At 34.1% G+C, this 27,443-nt stretch overlaps 4 protein-coding genes across 9 annotated transcripts in view; 1 reads left to right on the top strand and 3 right to left on the bottom strand.

The window, feature by feature from the left end:
* Positions 1-109: 109 nt before the first annotated feature.
* Positions 110-2,274, bottom strand: LOC108756160. The gene is made up of 2 exons (XM_018499769.1): positions 1,665-2,274; positions 110-253 (listed from the first exon to the last, which is right to left on the bottom strand). The coding sequence occupies exons 1-2, from the start codon at positions 1,827-1,829 to the stop codon at positions 110-112; spliced, it is 309 nt and encodes a 102-aa protein (XP_018355271.1). The 5' UTR covers positions 1,830-2,274.
* A 2,108-nt stretch (positions 2,275-4,382) lies between these two features.
* Positions 4,383-7,303, bottom strand: LOC108756182 (general transcription factor IIH subunit 4). Its single transcript, XM_018499793.1, has 8 exons — positions 6,864-7,303; positions 6,133-6,789; positions 5,729-5,853; positions 5,328-5,533; positions 5,072-5,245; positions 4,901-4,987; positions 4,614-4,829; positions 4,383-4,487 (listed from the first exon to the last, which is right to left on the bottom strand). Exons 2-8 carry the CDS (start codon positions 6,644-6,646, stop codon positions 4,406-4,408), a joined length of 1,404 nt encoding a protein of 467 aa, XP_018355295.1. The 5' UTR covers positions 6,647-6,789; positions 6,864-7,303; the 3' UTR covers positions 4,383-4,405.
* A 4,031-nt stretch (positions 7,304-11,334) lies between these two features.
* LOC108756307 (TNF receptor-associated factor 4) overlaps positions 11,335-27,443 on the top strand; it is an 18,706-nt gene continuing 2,597 nt past the window's right edge. The window contains exons 1-6 of one of the 6 annotated variants that reach the window (XM_018500025.1): positions 11,335-11,737; positions 12,166-12,313; positions 20,382-20,555; positions 26,390-26,494; positions 26,586-26,747; positions 27,019-27,336. In XM_018500025.1, coding sequence (XP_018355527.1) covers positions 20,382-20,555; positions 26,390-26,494; positions 26,586-26,747; positions 27,019-27,336 — 759 coding nt within the window. In that variant the 5' untranslated portion in view covers positions 11,335-11,737; positions 12,166-12,313. Of the gene's footprint in view, positions 11,738-12,165; positions 12,314-20,285; positions 20,556-26,389; positions 26,495-26,585; positions 26,748-27,018; positions 27,337-27,443 lie in introns of those variants that run through there. The other 5 variants (XM_018500027.1, XM_018500026.1, XM_018500028.1 and 2 more) reach the window with 5 other exon arrangements.
* Positions 24,884-27,443, bottom strand: part of LOC108756308 (DNA replication complex GINS protein PSF2) — a 7,452-nt gene continuing 4,892 nt past the window's right edge. Inside the window, exon 5 of the mRNA XM_018500030.1 lies at positions 24,884-25,231. Coding sequence (XP_018355532.1) covers positions 25,110-25,231 — 122 coding nt within the window. The 3' untranslated portion in view covers positions 24,884-25,109. The remainder of the gene's footprint in view (positions 25,232-27,443) is intronic.

The following is a 27,443-nucleotide window of genomic DNA, read 5'->3' as shown; positions in this document are numbered from 1 at the left end:
GAACAATGAACAAAACGAAGGGTACTATACGTATATATACATTGGATAATATCTATATATAATCTATACGTATATCCATATATGATCTTTTAAGGAGCCAAGTGAAAAGTTACATCTCATGAAATCTTACATTTTTATTTTGGATGATTATGAAGAAGAATTTAACATGAGCGCCGACTGCAAGCAGAAAAATGAATAAGGATTCGCAGTCCTCGATCAGATTTGTTTTCCATACTTCCGATAATTTTACAAGCTGAAAATCGCCGATAATAATTGCGAATATCTCTGCGCATCTTTAATGTTTCACCTACCTACGTTAAGAGCAAAGTAAATAAGTTAGTATGTAAGAGCACTGCCGATAAGAATAATTTTAGACGCGATAAAATAATATATACAAATATTAAAGTAACGTTAAAAGACATAATGACATTTATTTTGATTTATTAAATGTACATCACTTAAATGTACGTCACTTTGCTTTCTCTATTTAGGCTGTTATTTTTTATAATTTTCTTAAATATAATATAAGACACACGCGCGCGCGCGCGCGCGCACAGAGAGGGAGAGAGAGAGAAAGAGAGAGAAATAAAACACGTGTGTGTGTGTGTGGGGGGGGGGGAGGAGGGTATGCATAGAGGAAAGCCCCCTATAATGAGATAGGCGTCTAATATGAGATAGCGGCGTTTCTGCTAAACTAACAGACGCTGTCTATTGGTTCCACCATGAATTTATTGCTCTTGGATTGAAAACTATTTAGTAGAAAATTCATTATTAGATCATGCCTATAAAAAAAGATTTTAGAATTTAAATATCTTCAAGTTTCATTGAGATGAGCCTTTAAACATTGTTTATTATTTAATAAATAAATTTGGCAATAAATTCTTCATGTAGTGATAGAGTAAGGTCATACTAATAGAAAAATACAGGATATATTGAATTGCTTAATTACAGAAGTTAGATTTGATAATCGCAAAACCGTAGGGCGTGGAAATTGTAATATGAGATGCCCAGGGTATTTCTAATAACCCAAATTGTTGCTAAAGTATAAATGTTATTATATAATAATAAAAAGGAAACTCGGAATGAACGGCAAGTGCCTATTTTTGTGATGCTTGATTTCAACTACCTGAAGAAGAGTTCTGGGTATAATGTATCGCATACTCATTTTTCGCCCTGGCTGTGTTTATTTGTTTTTTAAGAAATATTAAATGAAGTTTTTTAGTTACAATACTGACATTTAACTTTGTTTTATTATCGATTTCTCAAGGCGTCTCATATTAGGAGCACAATTTTTTGACTTTGCGATTTGCTCATTTTTTACATTTCTTTAATTTAAAAAAAAAAATGAAATTTGAATTAAATTTTCTATAACATTATTTTAAAGCTTATTAAATTCCCTTCAAAATGACCTATTATTTTTTTAAATTCTGCCCACAGACTTCTAGCATTTACCCAAAATGAACTTATAATAGGAGCCTTTCCTCTATAGGTAATTTTATATAGAATACATATGTATATACGTTCAAATTGTATTTTTTTTGTATGTGACATAAATATTTAACATATCTTCGATATCTTAAAAAATTTAGAGGACTATTTCGCGAAATTCATACTTATGCTTCTTCACAAGATTACACTATTATAAAAAATAAAAAAAAATTTACCTCAAGAAAACCGATGCTGGCAACAAATATTGTAAATATGGCCGGTAACAGTGTCTTCTCAAATATACTTTGCGTCGGCCAAGTACCGAGTTTCGACATGAAGATCTTGTTAATATTGTAATAATATTTTACGGCCGATTGCATCTCTCCGCCGTGATTTTGCATCGTGAATGTCGAGTTCCCTCAATTTCCCTCAAGATCCAGCTGATATTTTCCGAACAGTCTCCTATATTCAGATACTATATTGCGCGTATCCGCTAATAATATACTACGTCTACGCTAACAATGTCTAGATAATCATAGGCTGTCGGAAAAACGCATGCCAATCTCGTCCCTTCATTTTCTATTTATCATTGATGGAGAGAAGAAAAAGAAGACGTACGCAGAAATTGTACTTCGCGAAACGTCAATCACTACGGTGACACAAGTGATATTCGTCCACATATGTCCCACCCCTAACTCACGTTGCATTAGGAGTATTATGTTATTTTCTTCTTTTCTTTCTTGCAATACCATATAATTTTTCATGCGTATAGTGTCACACTTGATAAGTACAAGATAAACGTGACAGGAAAATCGAGCGATACGAAGAATTGCGCGATATAAGCGAAACAAATTACGTGTACGAAGATTTATGTAATACAAACGGACACATATCATCATAAAAATTTAACTAATAAATAATTCATTTTTAATTGAGTCTTATTATAGCTTAATGGTTTTTACAACTACCGCGATTTAAACGTGCCAAGAGACAATTGTATCTTATTATGTGTCAAGTATACATGCAAAGTGTACGGCAAAACAGTGCATCTACATTATATTAAAAAAAGTGCTTTTACTTTTCATTTACGTGTTTTATGAACGGAGATATTGTAACGCAAAGAATAAAATGGTAAATTTCACTTCAATTAAGATATATCATCGTCAAACATCAGAAAATGTTGACCTTTTCAGATTTTGAACTATACCAGCACACGTTCCGTAAGATTAACTGAAATCAAGAATCTAATTAAAGACAGATTCTAGTTAAAACAAGATAAAAATAAGACAAATTTGCATTGAGAAGGAAAATAATTCAGTACTTGCTTCCTAAAAAAAAAAAAAGATATAAACCATATGATAAAAAATCTCATGCAATAGAAAAGAAGAATAACGCTGGAAGGAAAGGGAAATTCTTTGGGTAGCCCAAAAAACAAGAAACCGTGACGGAAAGAAAAGGGGGACTCTTTAAATGACACAAAATACTTTTTCGCAAGAAACCATGGTTATTATAAAATATATAAAATTGAAGGATTTTCTCTTTATAAATATGTTGTACTTGCACAATGAGTAGATCCAAGATTATATTATTTCAATTTATTGCTATAGAATAAATTGTGTCAATTTTTGAAATTAAGGTTATCTTTGCTTCAGATGACTAAAAAAAATGAATATCCTATTATTAAAAAATAACATAGTGTAACATTTTTTTACATGTTATATATGTCTGATAAAATATTCCAACACGAATATTACTTATGACTTTTGGTTTACATCCAATATATGAATATCATGACACACATAAAATAAAATAATGTAATACGTTTTTTGACATAAAATCATATATGTCTGATAAAATATTCCAACAAAAAATTTATAATTTTTAGTTTACATCCAATATATAAGTATCATGATATACATAAAATCTTAAGTAGTAAAACATAGCAGTAAGCGAATTGGTCAATCACAGTAGAGACCGTAAAGCCGTAACGTAAACAGTAGTAACATGTTAATTTTCTTACAGCTTACGTTTTAGTACTTATATTTTTTGTATAGCATAGCCTTAATGATACACAACAATCAATAACGATGAGATAGCAAACAGTCGGCAAATATTCGATAGCAACTGCATCTCAAATTCAGCAAAAAAGGAATTTTCCTTTAAAAGGGTTTACTTTTTATTAAACTACATTTAATTTAACCCATAATTAATTCAACCAATATAACTGTTAAAAGCAAAATTTCTAACATAATTCATGACATCAACTTTTTTTTCTGCGTGTTAAATGATAAAAAATAATAATTCTATTCATGTCAACAAAATAATACAAATATTATTTGATAAATTAATCGGTTTAGAAAGTCACATCTTAGTCCAATTTTACTAGTTGGTAAATATGAACTATTAATTTATATTTTCATCTACACATCTAGGTTCATCATCTATATATAAATTAACTGTCGATTTAAATTAGAAATATGTTATTTGTATATACATGGGCATGCGTATGTGCGACAAAAATGTTGATTCAAAATGCAAATATCAATATTCTACCAATGTATTAAGTCATATAATTCAGAAACATGTTCAGAAGATATTAAAATGACGATTGTATTCTGGTAGGAAATTTATTATATAAAAAATTGCAACAGATTTTATTATAATAAATCAAATTGATGAATTCTGAATAATTCCTTTAATATAAAGTATAAATTTTATTATTGGAGTAAAAATAAAACAAATAACATTTAAATATATAAAAACTTACTTCATTAATTGAATATCACACTTGCATTATCAAAAACCTAGTTCCACCTGAGAAAGCTTTGGCATCGATTAAAAAGAAAACACTATTTCTCCAACCTGATGCTTCTCCAGTTTTGCTAGGCACTTTTTTGGAACAATATTTTTTTTATGTCACATAGAAAACACAACAATATACATTAAATGCTTATAATTAAATCTTGTTAATCGAATATTAACTTGAGCCTTTTGAATATCGTTTCCAAAACTTTTTTACATCATCGTGACCAGCTTTGGTAACCACCATCGTTCTTTTTCTACGAGATAAAGAATATATTTTGTTATTAAATGCAGCACTTATTATAAAATTTTTCTCTCAACAATTATTACATATGTAATATATATTTTATAAACTATTTAAAATATTTTAAAATAATAATTACCTTTCACTTTGCCAAATTAATACTCCGGTTGAGACTGCATGATCTCTGAGAACTTCGAAGTCAGTTTGCGAAAGAAATTGACTATATAGAACTCCTTCGCTGAACAAAAATCTATTTCTTTCATTTTCCCATAATTTAATTTGATCTACAATTGTAGGCGGTAATATAGGTGGTCCTGCTTCTATCATCTTACTATGTGCATGTTGTCGCAAATAGCTGTTGATATAAAATAATATGTTTACATAGTTTTGTACTTGGCTATTTTAAGCCGTTAATATAATACATACCCTACTATTTGAGAAGCAGTTATTCCACTCTTTAATGCTTGTCTTACCGAATCTCTTGTTAATATCGAAACAACTACATTTGGAAACCTAAATACAAAATAATATAATTGTTTAAATTTTTTATCTTGTACAAGATGAGTTTCATATTATGTACAGAGTATTTGCACTTACCTGTACACCATTTCACAGAAGAGTCCAAGCAATGCAACTTGCAAGTTCGAGTTTGTATAAGCATAAACTCGATAATTTGTTTCCACAATTATATGCCCTTCGTTGTCTGTATCTCTGGTTAAAGGTTTAGTTTCGCCAGTAGCGATGTTTAACGCTAATCGAGTTGGATAAAACCTTATAACATAAATTAATAGAAATATAAGTAGATTCGGATTATTTATAAATAACACGCATCATGTTTTATTAATATATTTACCTTCCTGCTTTTCGTTTTCGTTGATATACAAGTCCGAATTCTCTTAAATGTTGTAAAAATGTTAAGAGTCCTTCGGACATGCCTTCGGTACTATAATCTTTACCGAGGGTGGAAAAATTTAATTGAAACAGAAAGGTAAGGCATTCTACCAAATCAAGACCACGTGCTTCAATTGTATCAAGATATTGTAGAATAAAATACCATACCTACATAAAGAGAATATTTATAAAATAAATCATATTTAAAACAATATACCATACTTGTGCACACAGATATAAAACGAATAAGAAATGAATAAGAAATTATTCATTATATAAGTATGTAACAATTAAATACAATCTAAACATGAAAATATATCTCTGAGACAAAGAAAGTATGTCTGATAGAGAACTGATAATTACCTGCGAAGCTGTGTCTAAGAGCAAAAACTGAAAACCAGCTTGCGTTATAATTGGACTTCCATCAGCTTCGTCTCTCTTCATTAAACCGGCATGTAAAAGAATCCTTACAGCATCGGCAGATATGCCTTGTATTGTAATATTTTAAAATATGTTAGAAATATTTCTAATTTCTTGCCAATTTTATATACAAAATATGATTAAATTACAAAATAACGCAGAACAAAAATGTATCTCAGAAACAAATTATGTTAAAAAAATATTTCAAATATAATTATATGTATATATTTTTTACAAGCATACAAAATTTCAAAATTATTAATAAAAATGTCTAGTGTAATGCAAGCAACTGAATTCATTATAATACAGTCACGATACGTTTTTACAAAATCTTAAGAAAATCATACCCTCCTGCTGCTGAGAACCAACCATGTAGTGTAAGACACATTCCCACCTTTCCAACGCATAAGAATCCAAAAAGGCCACGTCTCTCGGCTTACTGTCGGTTTCTAGTTGATTGGACATGGTCCACGGTTTGCCCCCACCCAGAAGCACAATCTTTAAGTTCTTCTTGAATGTATTGTTCAAGGTCCAGCCTGGTAATCCACCAGGTATGGACGCTTCTTTCCACACATATAGCTCGTTCAAGACTTGTACCACCTTCTGATGCTCCTCAAAATAGAGCTTGGAGCACCAGGATGCTATAACTGCCTGTGGTACTGGTTGCTCAACAAACAACAGTCTCATAACATAATGCTTGGCAATAATAGGCAACTCGCGGAATACAGCTAGACATATAGGCGGCTTATGATACAATTTGTTCAGAGTTTCAGGACTACGAGATTTTAAATATTCCTGTAGATTCGTGCACTGCAGGCTGTTTGGCCGTAACAGATTCTTGCCGGTTATTGTGCTAGACATGTTACTAATGTTCCGTCGTTCAATTGGGCGAACTATCACTGTGCAATTTATCTTGATCTAAATCTAATTGTGATAACAAAGAATATGCTTCGTGAGCTTTTATAAATTGTAAGACTATGTTCTTCCAAGCGCATTATCTGCATCTGTAATCATATATAAAATACAGAATAACATTTTCTGTTTGCTGCATTTGGATCGTAAAATAAATAATACTTACTTGTAAAGCATGAACATATTAAGTTGACTGCAGTTTGTATAAATACTTTTATACATAATTCCGACATATTTTTAACACCGTCATGACACTTCGATCTGACTCTCTCCTTTGACGACAGATTCAATCGCGTGATTTCTTTCTTTCTTCTTGCGTTTCACAAATCACTGTGCAATTTATGGTATTTCAACGTGCGAACAATACAAACACGTTACGATTTTATTCTTTTATAATAAACGCGTTAGTCGTGTGTTTAACACGTAACAGAAGTATTATGCTGTTTCGAAAAAAATTTGTGTGACAAGTATTATTTTCATCACGGCTTTGGGTTTATATTCGATCCTTCGTACATTTTACTTGACATGAGATACTATTTATCACAGAATTTCTTTGTCATTACACTTCCATCGGTCACATTTATACCGGAATAAATACACTTGTAAAAAAAAAAGCGACATAGAAAGAAAAGTGAGTAGAGAAGAGACTGGCATGAATGACGTGTAGTGTCCTCTATTGCACGTGACTGTAGTAACATTTAAACGTTGGGTAAGATTTTATAATCATAAATGAATCTCAGGGTAATAAAAAAATCGTCATTATCGATCGTTTTTTTTTTGTCGATCACTTACAATGACTTATCGTTAATGGTAAGTTATTCGTAATAACTTTCACTCAATTGGTTGCCAGTCAAACGAGGACACAGCTTTTATGTCACAAATTACGTAAACGTCAACATTTCTTACGTATGAATTATATTAACCGTCTCGATGACGTATTGACTTTCTGTTGCATAAGGATGACTTTAATTAAACACGATCTATTTAATGTAATCGATAATTATTAACTTAGCAAATGATATCTGTACTTACTAATTTTGTTATAATACAGTTAATATAATTAATAATAATTAAAAATCTTTTGTTGTTTAATACATCGAAGTGTAGATTATCGAAACGATCAATTAATAGCTATCGATCGACTAATTAAGTTAATCACAGTTTGATTAAAGTATCGCTTGAACAGTAATACAAATTAATTACAACCTCGATTTAAGTATTCTTTATCTTTTTCTGGTTTCAAGAATTAGAAAAAAAATAGAGTTAATAAAAATTTAATCGAAGTATCGTTTTTTTACAAATGTAGATCAACTTTATAATCTCAGTTTAATATTCTACTTTTCCTAAGAAATAGAGAAATCTCGCTTAATCTCTCTCTACGTTTATGAAAATGATCATAATAAGAGTGATATTTCAGAGCTCAACTTTTATTAATTTAATTAATTGCACTGCTATAGAATAATTACCTATTGCAAAATTTCTAATTTAATTTGTCGTTCGTAACTTAATCTTTTCTTCGTTTTCTTGTGTTAAATAATGAAATATTAATTATTCTACCTATATTAATAAAATAGTGTATTAAGAATATATAAGAAAATAGCGTAGTAAGATATTGCTTGATAAATTAACTGCTGTATATAAGAAAATAGTGTAGTAAGATATTGTTTAATAAACTAATTGCTGACTAAATTAATTGGAGTTTGATCAAAGCTATCCTGAGAACTTCTTATCAAGTGTTTCATTATACATAACGAAAATTATATATATTACATGAATTAGAAATATTAATCTTATCAAACTCACGTAAAATTATCAGTTAAAAAACCAACAATGAAGATATTTCGAAACGTTAGTTGCGTGTATATATTTTTATATATTCTCCGCGTCTCACGTCACATCATTAAGATGTAATCTTGCATCGTTTGGAAACATTATAAATAATATTTTTCACAATATAAATTTGCATGATTTGTGCATCTCAATAAACACTAATGATGACATTGTATCAATATTATAATTTTCTACTCAACAATTATTATATGTACAACGTGTATTTTAATTTATATTATACTTGTTGAATAAGAAATTATAATATTAATGTAATATATATCACTGTTGGTGACTTTTTACATTCCTTCGAAATACATTTCGACCTCCATCCAGTTCCATTAACGGCTAAAAACATCAACGGAATCTGAAACTGACATACTCCTAGTTCATATTCGTCATCCCGGTTTTACAGTCAATGACTTCACCCGTTCGCATTACGACGTTGGAGAACGATGTGCTTCGAGTGTACTATCCTTCGTCGAGAATGGAAGAGAGAGGATGAGAGAAAGAGAATGAGAGGAGAGAAGGAAAGAGAAGAAAGAGGAAAGGAGAAGAAGGGAGAAAGAAAGAGTAAGAGAGAGCTTTTCCTACGTGAACGCTCGCAACGACGTATGTAAGCGTGTATTGGGGCGGGGCGGGGGGAGGGGGGGAAGAGAGAAAAGAAAGAAGCAAAAGAGTAAAAGAGAGAGAAATATGTGCGAGCTATTCCTGTACGCAACGAGTCGCAAGCGGCATAATAACGCCATGTTGTTGCCTAGCACAGTGAACTCTCTCGAGTAAATTCATGGTGAGATGTGTCTACGCGAGATCGGATGACCGAAATAGTCCTAATATTTTCGAGGACTGTACGTCTTTCTTATCCACAGATTTCTTATAGTCGATTCCACAAGTGTAAGATTAACTTTAATCTCGATTTAATTTAATCTTTATCTTTTTCTAAGTCTAAGAATTAAAAAAAGATAAAAAATAAATTGAACTGAGATTAAAATTGATTTTACATTTATATGGAACCGAATCTTAATTTTCCGGAGACGGTGGATTTATTGGATTTACTCCATTATAAAGTTTGTCAAAAATGTCAACTGATTTAATTTTCTTTATGTTACATTTGCTTTAGATTATTCTTATTAAAATATACTTGTTAGCTAATATATATTCATTCTTTTTTTATATAAGTTTATATGAGTTTGTAGTTTTTATTTTATTTTTTTTTAATTGTTTTGAGTCTTTAAAAAAATTAATTAGTGCCTTTTAATTAGAATAAATTAAATGGATCTTTTAGGCCCACTTACTTAACTGTGTTACAATTTTGGCGACAGCTCCGGAGGATTGAACGTTCTCTCCGATTTCTGAGATACATAATCATGAGATAGATAATCTCTCTCTTTAGTTGTACTCTTTTGAGTTTAGAGGAGAAGAGAGATTGATTTAGGATATTTGAGCACATGGGGAGGATATACGTATTTGTCGATGCTATCAAAAGGTGCCATTAGGCAATATAATCGACTCAACAAAAGCGATATAGTCAGTTCTAAATGTTATTATTACGATATCCGCTATGTATATATCATTGCTATCGTTACGCTTCTCAGAATACCGTGGGCGACGTTAAGTTTACGACCCACAATCTAAAGCCGACCTTTTTCCCAACTAAAGTGGGAAATCGAGGCGGGGATAACTTTTCGATTGTAAAAATTGTCAACAAATCAAACGAATTTAATAAAATTCGGATTATTTTTCCGAGTTCTAATTCAAATAAATTAATTCGCATCATCGGATTATTTTCGATCTTTTTGCTTTCGATGGCAATTGCATTTTGTGAAAGAAAAGAACGATTCTTTCTATTGAGAAAATCCAAAATGTGAAGTTTTTCTCCTGCGGCTATTACGCGTGACTCTCCGTAATCATATTTCTAAGAAATACATAGTACATATAACGTAGATATATTATATCGAGTCAAATTTTCTTCGAAGAGGACGTTTTGGAATGCAGTCCTATATTGCAAATATGTAAAAAATGATTTCAAAAAATGTGTGTCATTTATATAAGTGTCCGTGTAAAAATGACACTATACATATTTAAATGAGTAAATCCACATTTGTATGCAGAGTATAATGTGTTATTTTTACACGAAAAACTAGTTACACACGTGTGTAAAGACATTTTTTACATATTTGGATTTGCAACGTAGGCACTTTACAAATTCTCACTCTCTCTCTTCTTTCTTTCCAATCATCAGTCATATAATAAAATAATGTCATATATAAATTGATAAATTAACCAATTATTATCTATTTGTTAATTCTAATTGTCCTTTTTTAATAAAAAACCTTTATTAAAAAACATAAGTTTTTTTTTTAGCAATTATAGTAAAAAATGTATCAGCATTATTTTAATTGAAAATAATCTTGTTGATTTAATAATAATATTAATAAAAAAGGAATAAAATTTTATTAAAACAAGAATATGACGTATTTGTTTTAATAATATTATGTATGAATTAACAACATTATTTTTCATTAAAATAATAACAGTTGATATGACAACTTTCTTTTAGTGCACCTGCATTTATGGCAGGACGTATCGAAATCTAAATGAATTCTTGACTTAAATTAATTCGTATTATCGTTATACGAGTATTTTATACTGAATTCTTTCTCTCGGAAGAGCCTAAAGTGCGCTTTTGGAAATGTTCTCCCGCGGCTAAGTACGCAGAGTTCTCCACAATTCTGTTTCTAGGCACTTGACGAGTTCTCACTCCCTCTTTCATTCCTCCGATGGTGTCGTCGTTCCCCCTCTACCGAAAGGGCTTTTGTATCGCCTCTCTGTCTCCAGCACTTCCTGTGTTCCGCCAACACGTTCACCTGTCCACCGTCACCTGCCTCCGCCCGGTTACCTAGGCGTACACCCGAGTATACCCCGCCGTCGAGCGGTGATATCCCGAGGGACCTTAGTTTTGCCTAGAGCGCGGTGGGGCCGCGGTCTTGCGTCGTATACAGACTTCGCACGTACATACGCGGTAATGCGACCGCACGCGATTGTGCAGTCGACTTTACGCTGTCGCGCGACTGCGAACGCACGCGAACGAGTCTCCCTCGTCGCACCGATAAGCAGGGACATTCGCCGGACGAGGTCTGGACGATAGATAGATCCAGGTTCGACGAACTCCAGGCGACGCGCGACACATCGCTTCCCCGAACAGTCTATTTCGTAAGAAACCAAGCTCCGGTCTTGACGCGTGTCACGCAGTGTGTTCATATTAGATCTGCCGCTATCCAGATCTATATCGTTCGAGGGGGAGAGAGAGAGAGAGAGAGAGAGAGAGAGAGAGAGAGAGAGAGAGAGAGAGAGAGAGAGAGAGAGAGAATATCGTGATTATACAATATTCGATTGTGTGAACACTCTTCCGATTCATTCATATCGTCTGATCCATTGAGTCTCTGAACTAAGCATTGATACTTTGATAGAAAGTTGGAAATAAATATATACAAGTTTGAGATTAGAAACAAAGGGACCAATCTAAGGGGAAAAATGAGTTTGAGATAAACATGTTTTGAATTAACCGAGGGTGATTGAAGGGAATTGCTTTGGAGGCAAGTTTAAGGTATTCTAATTCGGTGATCACCGAACATCGACAGGAACATCGTTATTACGCTTGACGATTTGCGCGATACCACCTGTCGACGCTATTGAACTGTTGAAGGGCAGTGGTGTTCTCGACGCCGCCTACTTTTCATTCCTGGATGTGGACAATTCACTTATAATGTCAATCAGATATCTGAAACGGTAAGTGACTGGAGACGCTGTATAATAAAATATTAGGTATTACAAGAGAATATTATAAACTCTTGTAGAAATTTAACCGGAAAATAGTAATTATTCATATATAAATAATAGTATTTTAATATTCAAAATGATCAATTAATTATTATCTTTCAGTATTGAATTGGATTTCTGTTTGTAAGGGAAGTATATATTTATAAAATATATTATAAATTTATGAAATGTATTGTTTAATGGTGTTCAGAAAAAAAATCGGTTTATTAATTTTTTTTATATGTAGCACTATATGTTTTTTTTTATTTGTTAATCAGGAACCATGTTAAATGTTTAATTTAAGAGTAATAACAGAATTTAGCACTAGAATTTAGAATCGCCGATGGTATCCCGCTAAAATTACCGAAAGTACCAATTTGATAATTTCCTATATAATCCTTGTTGTCGGTTAGTGAAAAATTATTTTAATATTATCTATATATTATTAGAATTATTTGTATTGTATTTACAAATTTTCAATATTTTGTATATCTAATATAAAAAAAGAAAACATTAAAATGATTAGAGAAGCCAAAATTGCACCATCGGTGATCCTAATGTTAAGAGTTTAGTACGATCGTCCTTCTACTTCAATAACGTTTTTAATATTTCATTTAATATTTTCTATTATTTTCCGCACAAATTCAATAAATGTGTATACAACAAAGAGTTGCGATATTGGCATTTTTGCGCGGTCGACTTCGTGAAGTCTTAACTTTTCCTTATCTGCGTATATGTACTCAGTGCACGCAGTGTCGTGCGTACACATGGCAGAAATGGTGGTTTCTTACCGCTCCTCTGCTCGATGAGTACTTCATTCGTGGCGCCCTGAAAGATGACCCTAAAGCTTATCAAACTAGAGAGTGATAGCAAATTCGATTAAATGCACTCAGTGCGCACTGGTACATATTAAAGCCGTCATACACAAATTAATGTAAATATGTTTCATATAAATATAGAAATGGGTTAAACCGTGAAGTCTTCAATACATTTTAGTGTGTTGTCAAGTAAAATATATATTTTATAATTCGAGAGAAATACTTACATTTCATTCAGATTAAATCATTGTACAACGGCTTTAATATATAGCAATATTAAGGCCTGTTCTTTTTGACTGAACTTTTGCACCAGTTCATCTTTCTTCCTTTTCTCTTCAGGAGGACAGAAGAGGAAAAAAGATCAAACTGGTGCAAAAATTCAGCCAAAAAGAACAGGCCTTTAGTATTATACGTCCAATCAAATTTGTTATAAGAGATTTATCTGGGTTGCTTGCATCTTTTGCATTCAGCATCCCCTTCTTCCTTTTCTTTTTCTTCATCTCTTGAATATCTATTTATCTCACTTTGAAAAGTTTTTGGAGATTTCAAGGGTTTCAATACAAATAGATCTCTTATATAGATCTAAGGTTGAAAATAAGATTGAAATTATCCAATCAGGAGAAAGAAAACCAATATGAAAGTAATCTTTGCTTTGATTTTTTTTTTTTTGATCAAATTTAAATTCAATCTCAATCTTAATCTATAATCTGATACGGGCTTCAGCGATCCTGATTACACAATTAATCGGTTCATTCGTGCCTGCGAGGAACCAGATGATTCGTCAGCGTCACTTCGAAGTATCCTCGCGAATGCGGGCTTCGTGATCCGGGCACCGTTTTAATGCACTCGACTGTACCGCCTCGTATGCGCCACGACACATACATATATGTATCTACGTAGGCACACTCGATATAAGCATTCGATATAAGCATTCTGTCGATCGAATTGGGCGGTAATGCGCTGTGCTTCGGTGCAGCTGCCGTTCAGCATGTTCTGGAAGTTGTCGACAGCTGCGCCGATTGCTCTGCGGCTGCTCCAATTTCCTGGCTTTAGAATGGTTCGATTAGAAAAGAAGAAGAGATGAAGAGTCGGTGTTAGAAGTGCCGGGACATAACACAAAAAAAAAAGAAAGAAAACGAGCCAACAAGCTGTCATGCGAAAAAATGTAATTTATCTTAATCAGAATAATGGATATTACGTTTTTATCTCTAATTCTCGATTAATCTTAACTCCAGAAAACTGATAACTTATTTAGAAAAAAAAAGGGAATTGTTTTTATAGATATAGGTGATATTATTTGCAATTTTAACGTGATTTATTTGTACAAATAAATATATATAAAATCTAATTTTTAATCTCTTAATCTCTCTCTCTCTCTCTCTCTCTCTCTCTCTCTCTCTCTCTCTCTCTCTCTCTGTTTCTTCATTGTATATAATAACAGCTGAAACTTCTCTGAAAATGGTATCGCGATTGAAATGAAAAGAAATCTTCAATTCAAGGTCTAAGATAAGCGAATAATATGTCGGAGACATTCTGAAGAATCCACTAACTTATCTAGTATGAAACGCGCTGCGAAACTTTCCTTTCACCTGGCTGTTTTGCGACACGAGTCTTCCATTGCGCTTCCACGCTAGCTATACTAGTGTCGATTACGCAAGCGTAAATAATCGCGAGTGACCATGTAAAGGTCTATATGCAGATATAGGACAGGAATATAATTTATTCTCTCAGTTTGTTTACTACTCGAGAGAAGATAAAATTATTTCAAATCTATCATAAGTTACACGTATCATAAGTTACAGTAAAAAACTTAAATGATAAAATCAGATAAAACTATTCGTTTTAAACGAATCGACTGCATGATTATTTAGCATTTAGCGAACAGTGATACAACGTCTAAAATTGAACTTGTGTTTGAACGATACATATGCATTATAATAAAAGTAAAATTGACATATCATAACGCTAAGAAGAAACAAACGTCATATCGCAAGTAAATGTGAATGCGAAATATAAAAAAATTGAGGTTTAGAGATTAGAATAGTTAGATAGGTTTAGAGATTGAATGTACTACCGCTTCATTTGTTCTTATTGTCGAGATACGTCTCACAACATCCATTACGGATATGTCATAAGAGAACAGCGTGCAGATGTGTGGGCAGGGTAGGAAGTTTAGTTTTACACAAGAGGGCAGCTGAAGCGAACACAGATGTAGCCAGATCTCTTCGGCTTGGAAAGCAACAAGGATGTTTCTTTTCTCGCGATGATGGTAGTTGGTTTCAAAACGGAGTTAAAGATGCGGGCTTTTCTATGTCATAAAGTAAATTATCACAGTTACCGATTATTCGAAGAATATATTGAAATAAAACGTTAATGTAATATATTAATTATATCACAAAGAAAATATAAAATATAATTGAATTGGAAACTCTATTTTATATTATTATTTTTTTTTACTTAGAAGGGACAGAATGTTTTATATGATTAAATTGGAGGCGAAATTTGTGAATTTATTTCAGAGAAAGGAATAAATGGACACAGTTCTTTGTAGATGTTACATTTAAAGTTTAGTAAGTTATTTTGCTATATTTAGGATTTAGAAAATTATTAGTAAATTTGTTAAAAATATAGGAACTTCTTGTCGTTGAAGACAGTTTCGAAAATTTCAAGTTTTGCAATTTTTTAGTTTTCCTTAGACACTTTGCTCTACATATTGAACCTAATATAGACATTTAAAAAATGATAATAACAATATTACAAAATGGTAACAAATTAGTATGACTAATCAATATTAATTAAAAAATTAGAATTTTATGTGTTTATATTCTTATTATTTTGTAAAAACATTTTTCTAACGATTTATTATAAATGGCATTTAACTTGATCAAGATTTAACTTGAATCCGCAAATCGCATAGTTTCTGTGAAGAAAATTGTCGTGGAAGCCTCAAAAGTATAATTTATACATCTCAAATATAGTAGTAAATAACATCAAAGTAGAGAACTGTATTCATTTATTTCTTTTCCCTTTAAAATAAATTCACGTTTAATTTGATCCTACAAACCTCCTGACCCTCTAAAATAAAATCAATTCTTTTATATTAAGAGAATCACGAAATCAATTAAATACAAAATCGTAATATAATATTATGGCGAAAGTAAAAGGATTAGCCTAGTTAGAAGCTTATAAACACGTTGAACAATAATATACATTCATTTATACAATAAATGTACGTGCTTACTAAAACATTCATTATTCCAATAAAAACTCTGAGACAACGCAGAGGTACGGCATGCATTTGAAGCATGCGTGTCTAAAAGATGTCGTAAAATTAATTAAAGGACATTCTAATCCCTGATACGTGTTCTAAAGCATCTTTTAGCATTCCAGTATAGTTGCTATGCCAGTAGGGTTGCCAGCTGCGTTAAAGAATTTACTACGACGAAGGAGAATAAAAATCCGTAAAAGAATCAGTATGCCGAGGCAGGAATTAGGCGACGTGCAGCCGATGTGAGGCAAAAGGTGCAGGAGGCGCCGGAGGAAAGCTGTTGGTCGCCGGGCAAGAAAGAAAGAGAAAGAGAGAGATGGAAGGAGGTTCGCAGCTGCTATGACAGCTGCACACTTCCCAACATTACTCCCCGGACGATGCGCTGTGCGCGTTCCGTTCCTATCCTCCGCATGTGCTCGATCCCTCCCATCGTCTTGCCAGGTGCTCCTCGTATCGCCTGGTATCGCCGACAAGGCGCTTCGACAAGACACCACCTTTGTATCCTGTGCCCCGTCTGGCCAGCGGGACGAAGCCCTTTCGTCGACGAAAATCCTTACCTCAAAAGAGAAAACACCGATCTGGTTGCGATCGCGCAGCAGATTGCTCGCGCACATTCACGTTTCACCTGCGGTCCACGTGATCGAAAGGCAGATGCACGCGGCGCGAAGTACAATTAATCGCATAATCGGCAAACGATTGAATAATACACACACACATATATATATATATATATATATATATATAATGTTATTAATTAATCTATTGATTAAAAAAACGCTATCTTTGTCGTTTGAAATATTAGGTATAAAATAATATCGAAGATTGTTGTTTTTATATTAGTAGTTGTTAGCTCGAATAATATTTCATTCGACATAAAGAGTCGAATCGGGACATCTCTTGACGTTTAAAAGTCCATTACAAACAGTAGTTTGTTTTACATCAAGTTATATATAACTCTTCTATAAGTATAATATTGTAAAAACACATTATTTTTTGATAATGTAAACTTAAATGATTCATAGGTAATTAATGGGATATAAAAAAACTCATTCAAAAATTTCGTATTACCTATGGATATATTTCATTATTGCTTTGTTTCATTCTTGTAGTCTGTCATGTGTCAAATATATCACGATATTATGAAAATCCACTCCTAGAGATTAACAAAAATTACTGATAAATATCTACTAATTATTTTATACACGCAGTTATCAATTATTTTATTCTCAATTAAATATTACTTATTATTAATTATTTTATTTATCTTTATACGAAAGGTTTCTTAAATTCGCAAAAACGGCAAAAGAAGTAAAAAGCTAGAAAAACAAAAATGTTAAACGGTAGAGGACTATAATAGCGATACCTAATATTAATTATTATGCTGCCAAAATGATTCGAGGAACGATGGCGAACGCTCAGCGAGCGAGACGCGTGTACGATACGCCTAGATATTTATTCGACCGCCAAATGGCTTATTTGGCTACATAGTCGGTAATCCATCGCTTTCTCGATTGTCAGGAGAAGATTTGGAATGGCCGGTCGCCGGCCAAGAGAGCCGCGACTTCTTCCCTTCGTCGATTATCGGTGGGGGGAAGGTCGAAGAAGGCCGCAGCTGGGTTAGATCCGGTCCGCGCACAGTTGAATGTAGTTGAATGCACAGTGCGCATACCAGGCGGCGATATAGGTCCGGCTATGTCGTTATTCCTCCCCCCTCCCCCTACTTTACTCCTCCCACCCATCCCTTTTTATCCCCTCCACCTCCGCAGTCCGCTCGTTACTCCACAAATCTGCAGTTGGCAACACGTGTGTTTCTCTCTCCTTTTTGATCACCGTCGATAGAGCTCTTTGTCTCCGAAAGGGAAACATTCCGGTATCGAAACGGAAATCAGGCTCTTTTTTAAAGACTCTTTTCGCACGGCGATCAGTTTCTTTATAGGTCGGTTTTTTATTGCTGCACTAAACTGTTTTATTAGAACTCTTTCTTTCGTGCTTTTGCCAAATATCAAACGTATATCTATCTCACTTTGAAAAGTGTATACTTCCAAAAGTATGTACTAGTTCAGCCACAGAAAATACTTTTTATATTAGGAAATCGCGTAGTTTCTCGCGATTCCTCTCGATAGTCGGGAGGAAAGAGGAGGGATGATGTATTTTGACAATTCAGGGTTGTCATAGAAAATGAATTTAAAAATTCCGTGTTTTCCAGGTTTTCCAGATGAAAATGGAAAATTTTCCACGAGTAATATAAAATATGTAAATTTTTACATTTAGACTCAAGGATTGTAAAAAAGCTAGTCTATATTATTAAAATTAATGGGGGAAAAAAGCTAGTAGCATAATAGAATTTTGGATGCAAATTCGAGCTAGCAAAAAAGAAATTAGTTTTGGAAAAAAGAATGCAGTTATGACGAAAAAGGAGAATCAAATAAAAATACTGAATAAAATATATATATTTTAATTATTTTATTAAAATCGTTTAAAGTGCACAAGTTTTGAACGTATTTGACTATATAAACAGATATAATATTTAAAAAATTATAATGATTATTTGAAATAGGAACAGTTTCAGGGAATGGTGAACAAATTTCGAAATTCTAGACTTTTTTACATTTTTCCCTGACTTTTCCCGATTTCCATGACCAATTTCAATTTCCCTGACTTTTCCCGATTTTTCTGGTTTCCCAGGTCTATGATAACCCTGCAATTATACTTTGTATCGAAATTAAAAAAAAACGATGTCTTAATTATCGTAGAATGATCTAAGCAAACATTTTGAAAGCTACTCTCTGCAAGTTTGTACAGGATCGTACCTGTTCGCCGTCCAGAGGAAAAGAGAGAGAAAGAGAAAGAGAGAGCACATTCCTGTTTTGCATGCACATGCTCCTTCATTCACGACCTGACTCTCCCTCCTTTCCACTTCCCGACAGTGTTCTTCTCTCAGTTATCATGTTTTCCCCCTCGGTTATCTTCTCTCAAAACAAAAGTCTATTCTTACGGGATTAGTCTAAAGATCGGTTTTGCCAACATCTTGTAGCCTCAAACAACTGACCCCTTTCATCTTCTTCTATTTCTGATCCTACGGATAAAATCCTAAACTAGCTATATCCAATTTATCAACGTTAATCTAACACCGTACTACAAATCTAGATCTAATCGAATTACAATTTACGAAACAGGTCGCTCATTCTTTTTTGTACAGGACGCGCGCGCGATCACCTTCGTTATTGATTGAAGTCATTCATCGTTTCAAGTTCCCACACTCTTTTAGGAGAGATTTCAGGAAGTTACGGGAGATAATGACTGCGGGTAGACCGAGAAACTGGGAAATTACATTCGCGTGATCGCATCATGCACCATCCTTCGCGGAGCCAGTCTCCCGGTCGCTCCAACGGCTCTTCTGGCTCGCGACCGATTCTTCCCCCTTCTCCTCCATCTCCTCCTTCGCCGCCTCTTCCTCTTCCTCCTCCACCATCGGTATAACCACCACTACTACTACCGTCCTCGTCGTCCCCATCGACACCATGATGGGGTCCAGAGGAGTTGCAGAACTAGTCACAGCCTGCGTGTCAGTCCATCAGTAAACTCGGTCTTGTGCGTTCGATAGCTTTCCGAGCCGATAAGAATACTATCGTTTACTTAAGCAGATTCACATTTGGCAAGTTTCTTGAGGTCTTTACTTCAAGTCGAGTCGGATTGTATTGTATACGGACAGGCAACTTCCTGTCGAGTGTCACGACCGCGACACTCGAAACGGCCTGAGTCACGAGATTTCTCGGGAAACGATCGCGAATAAAAAGTGCGAATTACTCGAGACCGTGGGAACGTGATTTAAATATAGGAAACAGGGACAAGCCATGTCCCTCTTTCGCGAGTCGCGAAACTGAATGGTTCCAGTGGTGAACTCGAGTCATCTCGGTTGCGCGAGTGACGTTAGTGTACTTTAACGTTGAAGATGGTGCGCGGTCTGTCGCAGTGGACCAAGACCCTGAGCTTCCCGGCGAGGGTGTCACCTCAGAGACCCGCCAAGGAGTCCAAGGTTTTCCACGTAAGCCCCAGTGCTAGCCCCACGTCACCGCCCAGCCCGATCAACGACACCATGGACAAAGCGCCTATAATTACCGATGAGGTTTGACACATTTCTTTTTATTTTTTATTTTTATTATTTTTTTTTATTATTATTTTTTTGCCTTATTTTTCCTTCTTTTTTAGCCTTTTATTAATCACTCGTAAAGTGCTATTAACAGGATAATAACAATGCTTTCTTAGTCCGAAATAGCTAACACATTTCTAGACAACTGCTTGATTATAATAAAAACGACACATTTATAACAATTTGTGTGAATATTGTTTGTTAATCAAAAATTTGCCTTCATTTCGTTCAATTTTGTTCTTTCTGTTATGGTCATTTTCGCAATGTAATCTCCATGATAAAACTACGCACGGAAAAAGAAAAAGAGAGATCCGTTAGAGATTAAATTGCGGTTAAATCAGCGGAAACATTGGTTTCCTATATATATATCAACGTCGTTTCCGGCGAAGACATCGGGAATATATAAGTTTACGGTGATCACGTCGAGACCGTTGACTCCAAGATGCGTTGCAAGAATCCCGCGCCAGGAGAACGGTTCTTCTTGACAGTTTCAGTATTGTCGCCAGATGCTGCGCCAACGACGACGACGATGATGATTTTTCTTCGCGCTCCTATATGATTCGTAGAATTTCGTGCACGAGCACCCGGTGCTATCTCACTGGAATAAAATATTAGCTGTAAGGCACGACCGGCGGGCAGCGGAAGCGTGGGAACCAAGCGTAACAGATGGCCTCGACCGCTTCCGAAGTCGTTCGACCTCTCCTCCCGTTGCTTCTTCTCGCACGATCCGATGAACGGCGGTGTATTCGGATGACGCGAAGTATTCGGTTAAAAGAACCCGAGTGTATCTCATAATTGACTTACTTACCGCAATTTCCGGAACCCGGATTCTGAAAAGAATATATATATTAAATTGGAGTTAACTGATGTTAGCAAATACAGCACCTTAACAAAGTGAATGAGAAATTCTCTATGGCCTCAGAATTTCAGCTTTAACTTCGAACTTTCGTCCGTGTAAAAAAATTAATAAAAAATTAAAAATATTAAATTCGAGGCACCAATTTTTTCTCTCATTTTTGTCTAAAAAAATTTCTCTGAAACCTTAGAGTTCAAACTTCATCTTCAAAAACTTCATCTTGTTCGAAAAAAATTAATGAATAATTAAAAGTGTTACTTTCAAGGCAATAACCTTTTCTCTCATTTTCGTCTAAAAATATTCTCTGAGACTTCAGAGTTTAAACTTCATCTTTAAATTCGTGTTCATAAAACATTAATGAATGATCAAAAATGTTAATTTTGAAGCAAATACCTTTCCTCTCATCTTCATCTACAAAAATTTCTCTGAGATCTCAGAGTTTGAACTTCAAACTGTTGTTTGCGTAAAAATTAATAATATTTTTCATAATTTATTTTTAATCATCTGAGCCGTTTCTTTATATTGTTAATTTTAACGATATTAATTTCAATACCATAATCTTTTCTCTAATTTTGTATTTAAAAAATTGAAAAATAAAAAAATTGAAAAAAGATTATTTATCATCATCGATTCTTCGGTTAAAGATTGAATCTAAGTCAAATTCAAAGTTATATTTTCTATGACTATATAGATGAATATCAAATTTCAAATTATATCTGCAGCTCATCACCGGAAAAAATCTTATTCGGAATTATTTCTGAGTTCTAAACGCATTGTTCTTTCTCTTCTACTATGTTGAAGTGTATGAGCAGTAAGATACAATCGTTGTATAACGCACATTAGCGAATTTAATAAGGCTTTAGAAAGTGGGAAGATGTATCTTTTCGTGTTCTAGGGAGAAGTTTCTTAAACCTCTGATATGCTTGATGGTGTACTAGTCTTCACTCTTCGTTCAGCTGCGAACGCGCGTTTCAAATCCAAGAGAAAACGCGCATCCGCAATCGTTGTAACCTTTTGTGATTCCCTCGTGTCATCCTTCGCTGCTCAGGAATGCGAGAATGTGAGATAACGCCGAACGACGGTTACCTTTAGTCCAACAATATAATTACGGTGTGTTATATTAAAAGCTCTCGGCTATTCTCTGTCTTTTGTCCCCGCTCTTCCCACGGCGACGACGACGACGACGACGACGACGACGGTGGCATTCTCCGGTTGGTCTACGCCGGAAGTGGCGCGGCTTCGCGTTCTCCTCCTCTTCCTCGCGCATTGTTCCTCGCCGCGCATTCCACGACGATGAACTCCACCGTTCGAGTGAACGAGAACGTTACGCTCCGTGGCAACTCGCTCCGCGAGGGGAAACCGTGAACCTCCATCCGTTTGCGAGCATTCTATATCGCACACAGAGAAACCCGCTAAAGCTAACGTAAACAATCACCAACTTTAGCGACGCAAATGGACACGTCTCTTCCCTTGATATTCTCCATTTACACTTTTTTCTGAAACAGTTCTGCATACAATTGTCTATAGATTCCGCGTGGATGAAATATTGGAATAAAAAATTATTCTGATTTTTCTGTACGAATTGACCTACACTGAGAGGAAAGTTTTTGGTATTTGTGATTATAATTACATAATATCACAATTATATGATGGTTATTACTGCTATAAATATTAGTATAAATAATAATTATATTTACAGATTTATCATAAAATATATAGCTGGTATCGAGAAAGTGACTATAACTTAGAATTAAATTGTGATAATTGCAATCATTTTTATGATATACGTATAGTCATTTTCAGTGTCAACTATATATATTTTTTATAGAAATATAAATAAAATTATTATTACTAACATTATAACAGTAACAACTGTGTGAGATTATCATGCCATGTAATTATAATCAGAAATACTAAAAATTACTTTTCTCTCACAATTAGTGCAGTTTATATAAATCGTATCGTTGAGCACGAGTCTATTTGAAAATCCTTCCTGTTTATATATTGAAGGACGGATGTAAAAAGAGATTTTATACAGCATATACTTTATGAGAAATTTTCTCAGGACATACGTTCTCTGAAACGTCTTCAGAATGCCTCTGGGAGATTTGCAATGAGGATTGCATCTCTTTTAGAAGAAAAAAAAAGAAGCCGAATAATAAAAATATAAGATATATAAAGAACACAGAATAATATAAGATTATGTGAGATATAGGAATTTGAAATATTTCTGAGAAGTATAAAAATTCAGAAAGTGTCATGAATTATATAATTGTTTACATCACCTGTTTACATCACATTAAACTCTTTTTATGTGAATATTTAATTCTATCTATGAATAATGTATACATTTCAAAGCTAAGTAAGATCGAAAACATTAATTTATTAACAATTAATAATCTGCAAAGTAACGGTTTCTCAAGCAACAATAAAATTCCTGTACACGTTCAGAACGGGAAGGAATCGAAAGGACGGTTTTGCGTCATAATTAGTGCGCTTTGAATAGTTAAATCGATTTTTTTATCACCTCGCGCGATATGATACTATTCGATTTAAAATTCGACCATTTTTAGAAACGAGGAGGCGGAGATCAAACGCACGTCGCGTCGTATGTTAATTTTTGACCATTCAGCAAGGTCGTATACGTCCGAAAAGAGGTAGACGGTTATTCGAACGGAGTGCGAGTTCGCAACAGTCGATTCGTGGGAATATCTTGATGTCGTCAAGGAGAGAATGTAAGGTATAATTTTTATACCATTTACGTCATCGAATCCATTTTGCAGTGGAGTCACATCAAAGACAGACGATAAGCGGAATACCTGAGAATGTTGCCAATCAAAATAATACAAACAGCAATCGGATTTTTAATCTTTTTAAAAATAAAATAATACGAAGTAATAAATGTCATTACGCAACCTAACATGAAACAATCATGAATATTACATCAAGATGCGCTTGTTATTCTATAGATTCTATGTACGGATCTCGAAAATGCGTCGGGTTCGTCGAGGTCAGGCAAGAGACAAATCATGCTGCGTAAATTACGCTTACGATTGATCGTTTATGATGACAATGACAGTGAATATTGAACATCGAACATATTCGACGCTGCAAGGCATGAAGAATAAGTAGAACATGCGAAGATCGATTGTCCGTTACTTTACCGTAACGTCATGCTTACCTGCTGCGGTGCCCAGTATTCTAATATCGGAAACCTAATACGAAAGCAAAAAGAGCTCCATCCGAGGAGGGAACAATGGATGAGTTAGTAGAGCAGAAACTTGAGTTATATTTATTATTATTATTATTATATTAATAATTCTATCTTTTTTTTAAATATGAAGTCTTCCGGGCTTCTTTAATATGATTTTATATGCCGACATAAAGATCTTCACGTTATATAATGTATTCGAAATGCTGTAATTTATTCTTCGCTTCGCGTCGATTTATTTTGTAAGTGTGACAAGTATCTCAGATTTTCCAATTTCTTTATACACATCATGTCTCCGATTCTTCTTTCTTCTAAAGAGTTCCAAGTACCAATTTCGAAACGTTCGATATAAAGTATTCGAGAGCGAATCTTGAAAGGGAGAAGGTAGGTTTGTCTCTTTCATTTCTTTTCTGTTTATATCTCACCGCTAGGCTGGTTGCGTTAGGTTCCTCGACCTTGCCGGTCATGCAGGTTTCAACTTCCAAGCACCTTCGAGCGTGCTCGCACACGCATTTATATACACCGGATGCATTTGTATACGAATGGTTGATCGGACCTTACGATTCCTTTTCCTGAACTGACGTGCTATTCAAGAAAATAGTTTTGACAAATAAGTCTAATAGATAGAAAAAAGGTAGAAGAGAGAGAGAGAGGAAGAAATATAACTGTTAAAGCTTTTAGTAATGTACGTCAATGTTTTGTTAATTATTTTTCATAATCGTCTATCAATCTGACACAATCAAAATATTTTTGGCATTTTTCTATGTATCCTGAAAAATAAATAATTAACGAACGATTAATATTGAATTGTACTTATTGTATAGCAAATTATAAATTTCCAAATTTTTACGTATTATTCTAAACAATGTTATATTACAATCCATACATACAGCATACTTTATCTCAGAGATATTCTTGCTAACGTTCTTGGTAGTTTGGGATATTCTCAAGATGTTCTTCAGAACGTCCCTTGGACGTTTGTGCTACGTACGAGTATATGGGAATCTTATGATATTAAAAATAAAATATATTATACATGGTCTATTTGCGAAAATAAGTTTGAAAACACGGATTATATACATCAATGATGCAATCGCTTGAACAACACAACAAATGGGTTTAAAGTATTCCTGGCTTGCACCTCCCACGTGTTTCTCTGCACGAGACAATCTCCCACGGCGCTACACCCTGTGTTATCACTTTGATATTTCGAAAAGTAGCCCAGCCGGTGACATCCTCAAAAATAATTTTCCGGTTATTACAGGTCAAACTGTAATTTAAACAAATTGCACGAATGATTCAAAATAAAGAGCTTCCGGTTTGCAATTCAAGTGGAATCGTCCTTAAATCACTAATAAATAATTCACGTTAATTTGTGGAAATGATTTACTGAAATTTATTTATAATTTCAATATTATGCATTATGTTCTTTTATTGAATGGAAAAGCTTCAAGTAATCAAATTAAAAGTTAATTAAAATTACACTTTAACTTTCTTATGAGTTTTAACATATCTTAAGAATAAAAAATAAAATATTATTTTGAGGAAAAAGGTCAGAGGATCCTGAAGTAACGGAACTTGGCTAAAAAGATTCTCTAAAAAGTATGAATTTTTATTTATTAATAATCCAGACGTTTAAATTTCAAGTTACGGTACACGCGCGCCAACAGTTTTACGTTTTATGTTTCAGCAAACAGCAAACAGACGAAAGTAAATAACATCTTTTGTCTCGGTCTTTTTCAGAACTTCCAAGACACGGAGGCAGAAAAGGCAATAATGGGCTCCATCGTATACTGCATACATCACAAGGACGGTTGCAAATGGTCGGACGAGCTGAGGAAGTTGAAGGTAAAGTCATCGTAAAAGAGTTCTTGGTATTACAGAATGAGAATTGTGTCTCGATGGACTAACTAAATTTAGAATGTTGCTCTTATCACAGGCGCACCTGAACACGTGTAAACACGATGCGGTTCCTTGCGGCAATAAATGCGGGGCGATGATACCTCGCGTACTCATGGAGGATCATCTGAAGTATACCTGCGCTCAGCGTAGAGCCCGTTGCGACTTTTGTGCCAAAGAATTCACCGGACACACTTTAGAGGTATATTTATTCAAAATAATTATGTTATGAAATTATGTCATTATATCATTATTTTGAATATTTAATTGAATATTATTGCTTTGCTAGTTTTACCTCTTTTACTTGATATCTCATTTGCTTAAACACGCACAAGTCTTATTTCAGTTGTTTGTAATTTTATTAAATAAACCGGATCTTTTTTTTTTTCTTAAATTCGTTACTTCTATTAGACATTTCTTCAAGAATTATTGATTGATACCAGAAGGTAATTGTAAAATCACAATGTTTGCAGAAACACACGGGGACATGCGGTTACGAGCCTCTTTATTGCGAAAACAAGTGTGGTATGAAGGTGCAAAGGCGACACCTCGGCCAGCACAAGCTGGGAGAGTGTGCCAAGAGACTAGTCGCCTGTCGTTACTGTAACAAAGAATTCGTTTTCGATACGCTCGGCGCTCATCACGCGAAATGCGGTCGATTCCCGGTAGCATGTCCTCATCGTTGCGAAACCGCGGTGCTACCCCGAGAGGATCTCGAGGTTCACCTGAAGGATCATTGCACCACGCATCTGCTTTCCTGCACGTTCAAGGACGCCGGTTGCCGCTTCAAGGTATTATTTTTTCGCACGTCATAGCTTATATTCGCTTATAATAAAAACGTAAATAAATTAAAAAATATTGAAACAGGTTTATTTCTACGAAATACAATACTCGATGT

This window comes from Trachymyrmex septentrionalis, unplaced genomic scaffold, assembly GCF_001594115.1.
Source record: "Trachymyrmex septentrionalis isolate Tsep2-gDNA-1 unplaced genomic scaffold, Tsep1.0 scaffold97, whole genome shotgun sequence".
In the NCBI taxonomy this organism is placed as follows: domain Eukaryota; kingdom Metazoa; phylum Arthropoda; class Insecta; order Hymenoptera; family Formicidae; genus Trachymyrmex; species Trachymyrmex septentrionalis.
Note: the sequence above shows the minus strand (reverse complement) of the source record. Positions and strands in the feature narration are given on the sequence as shown.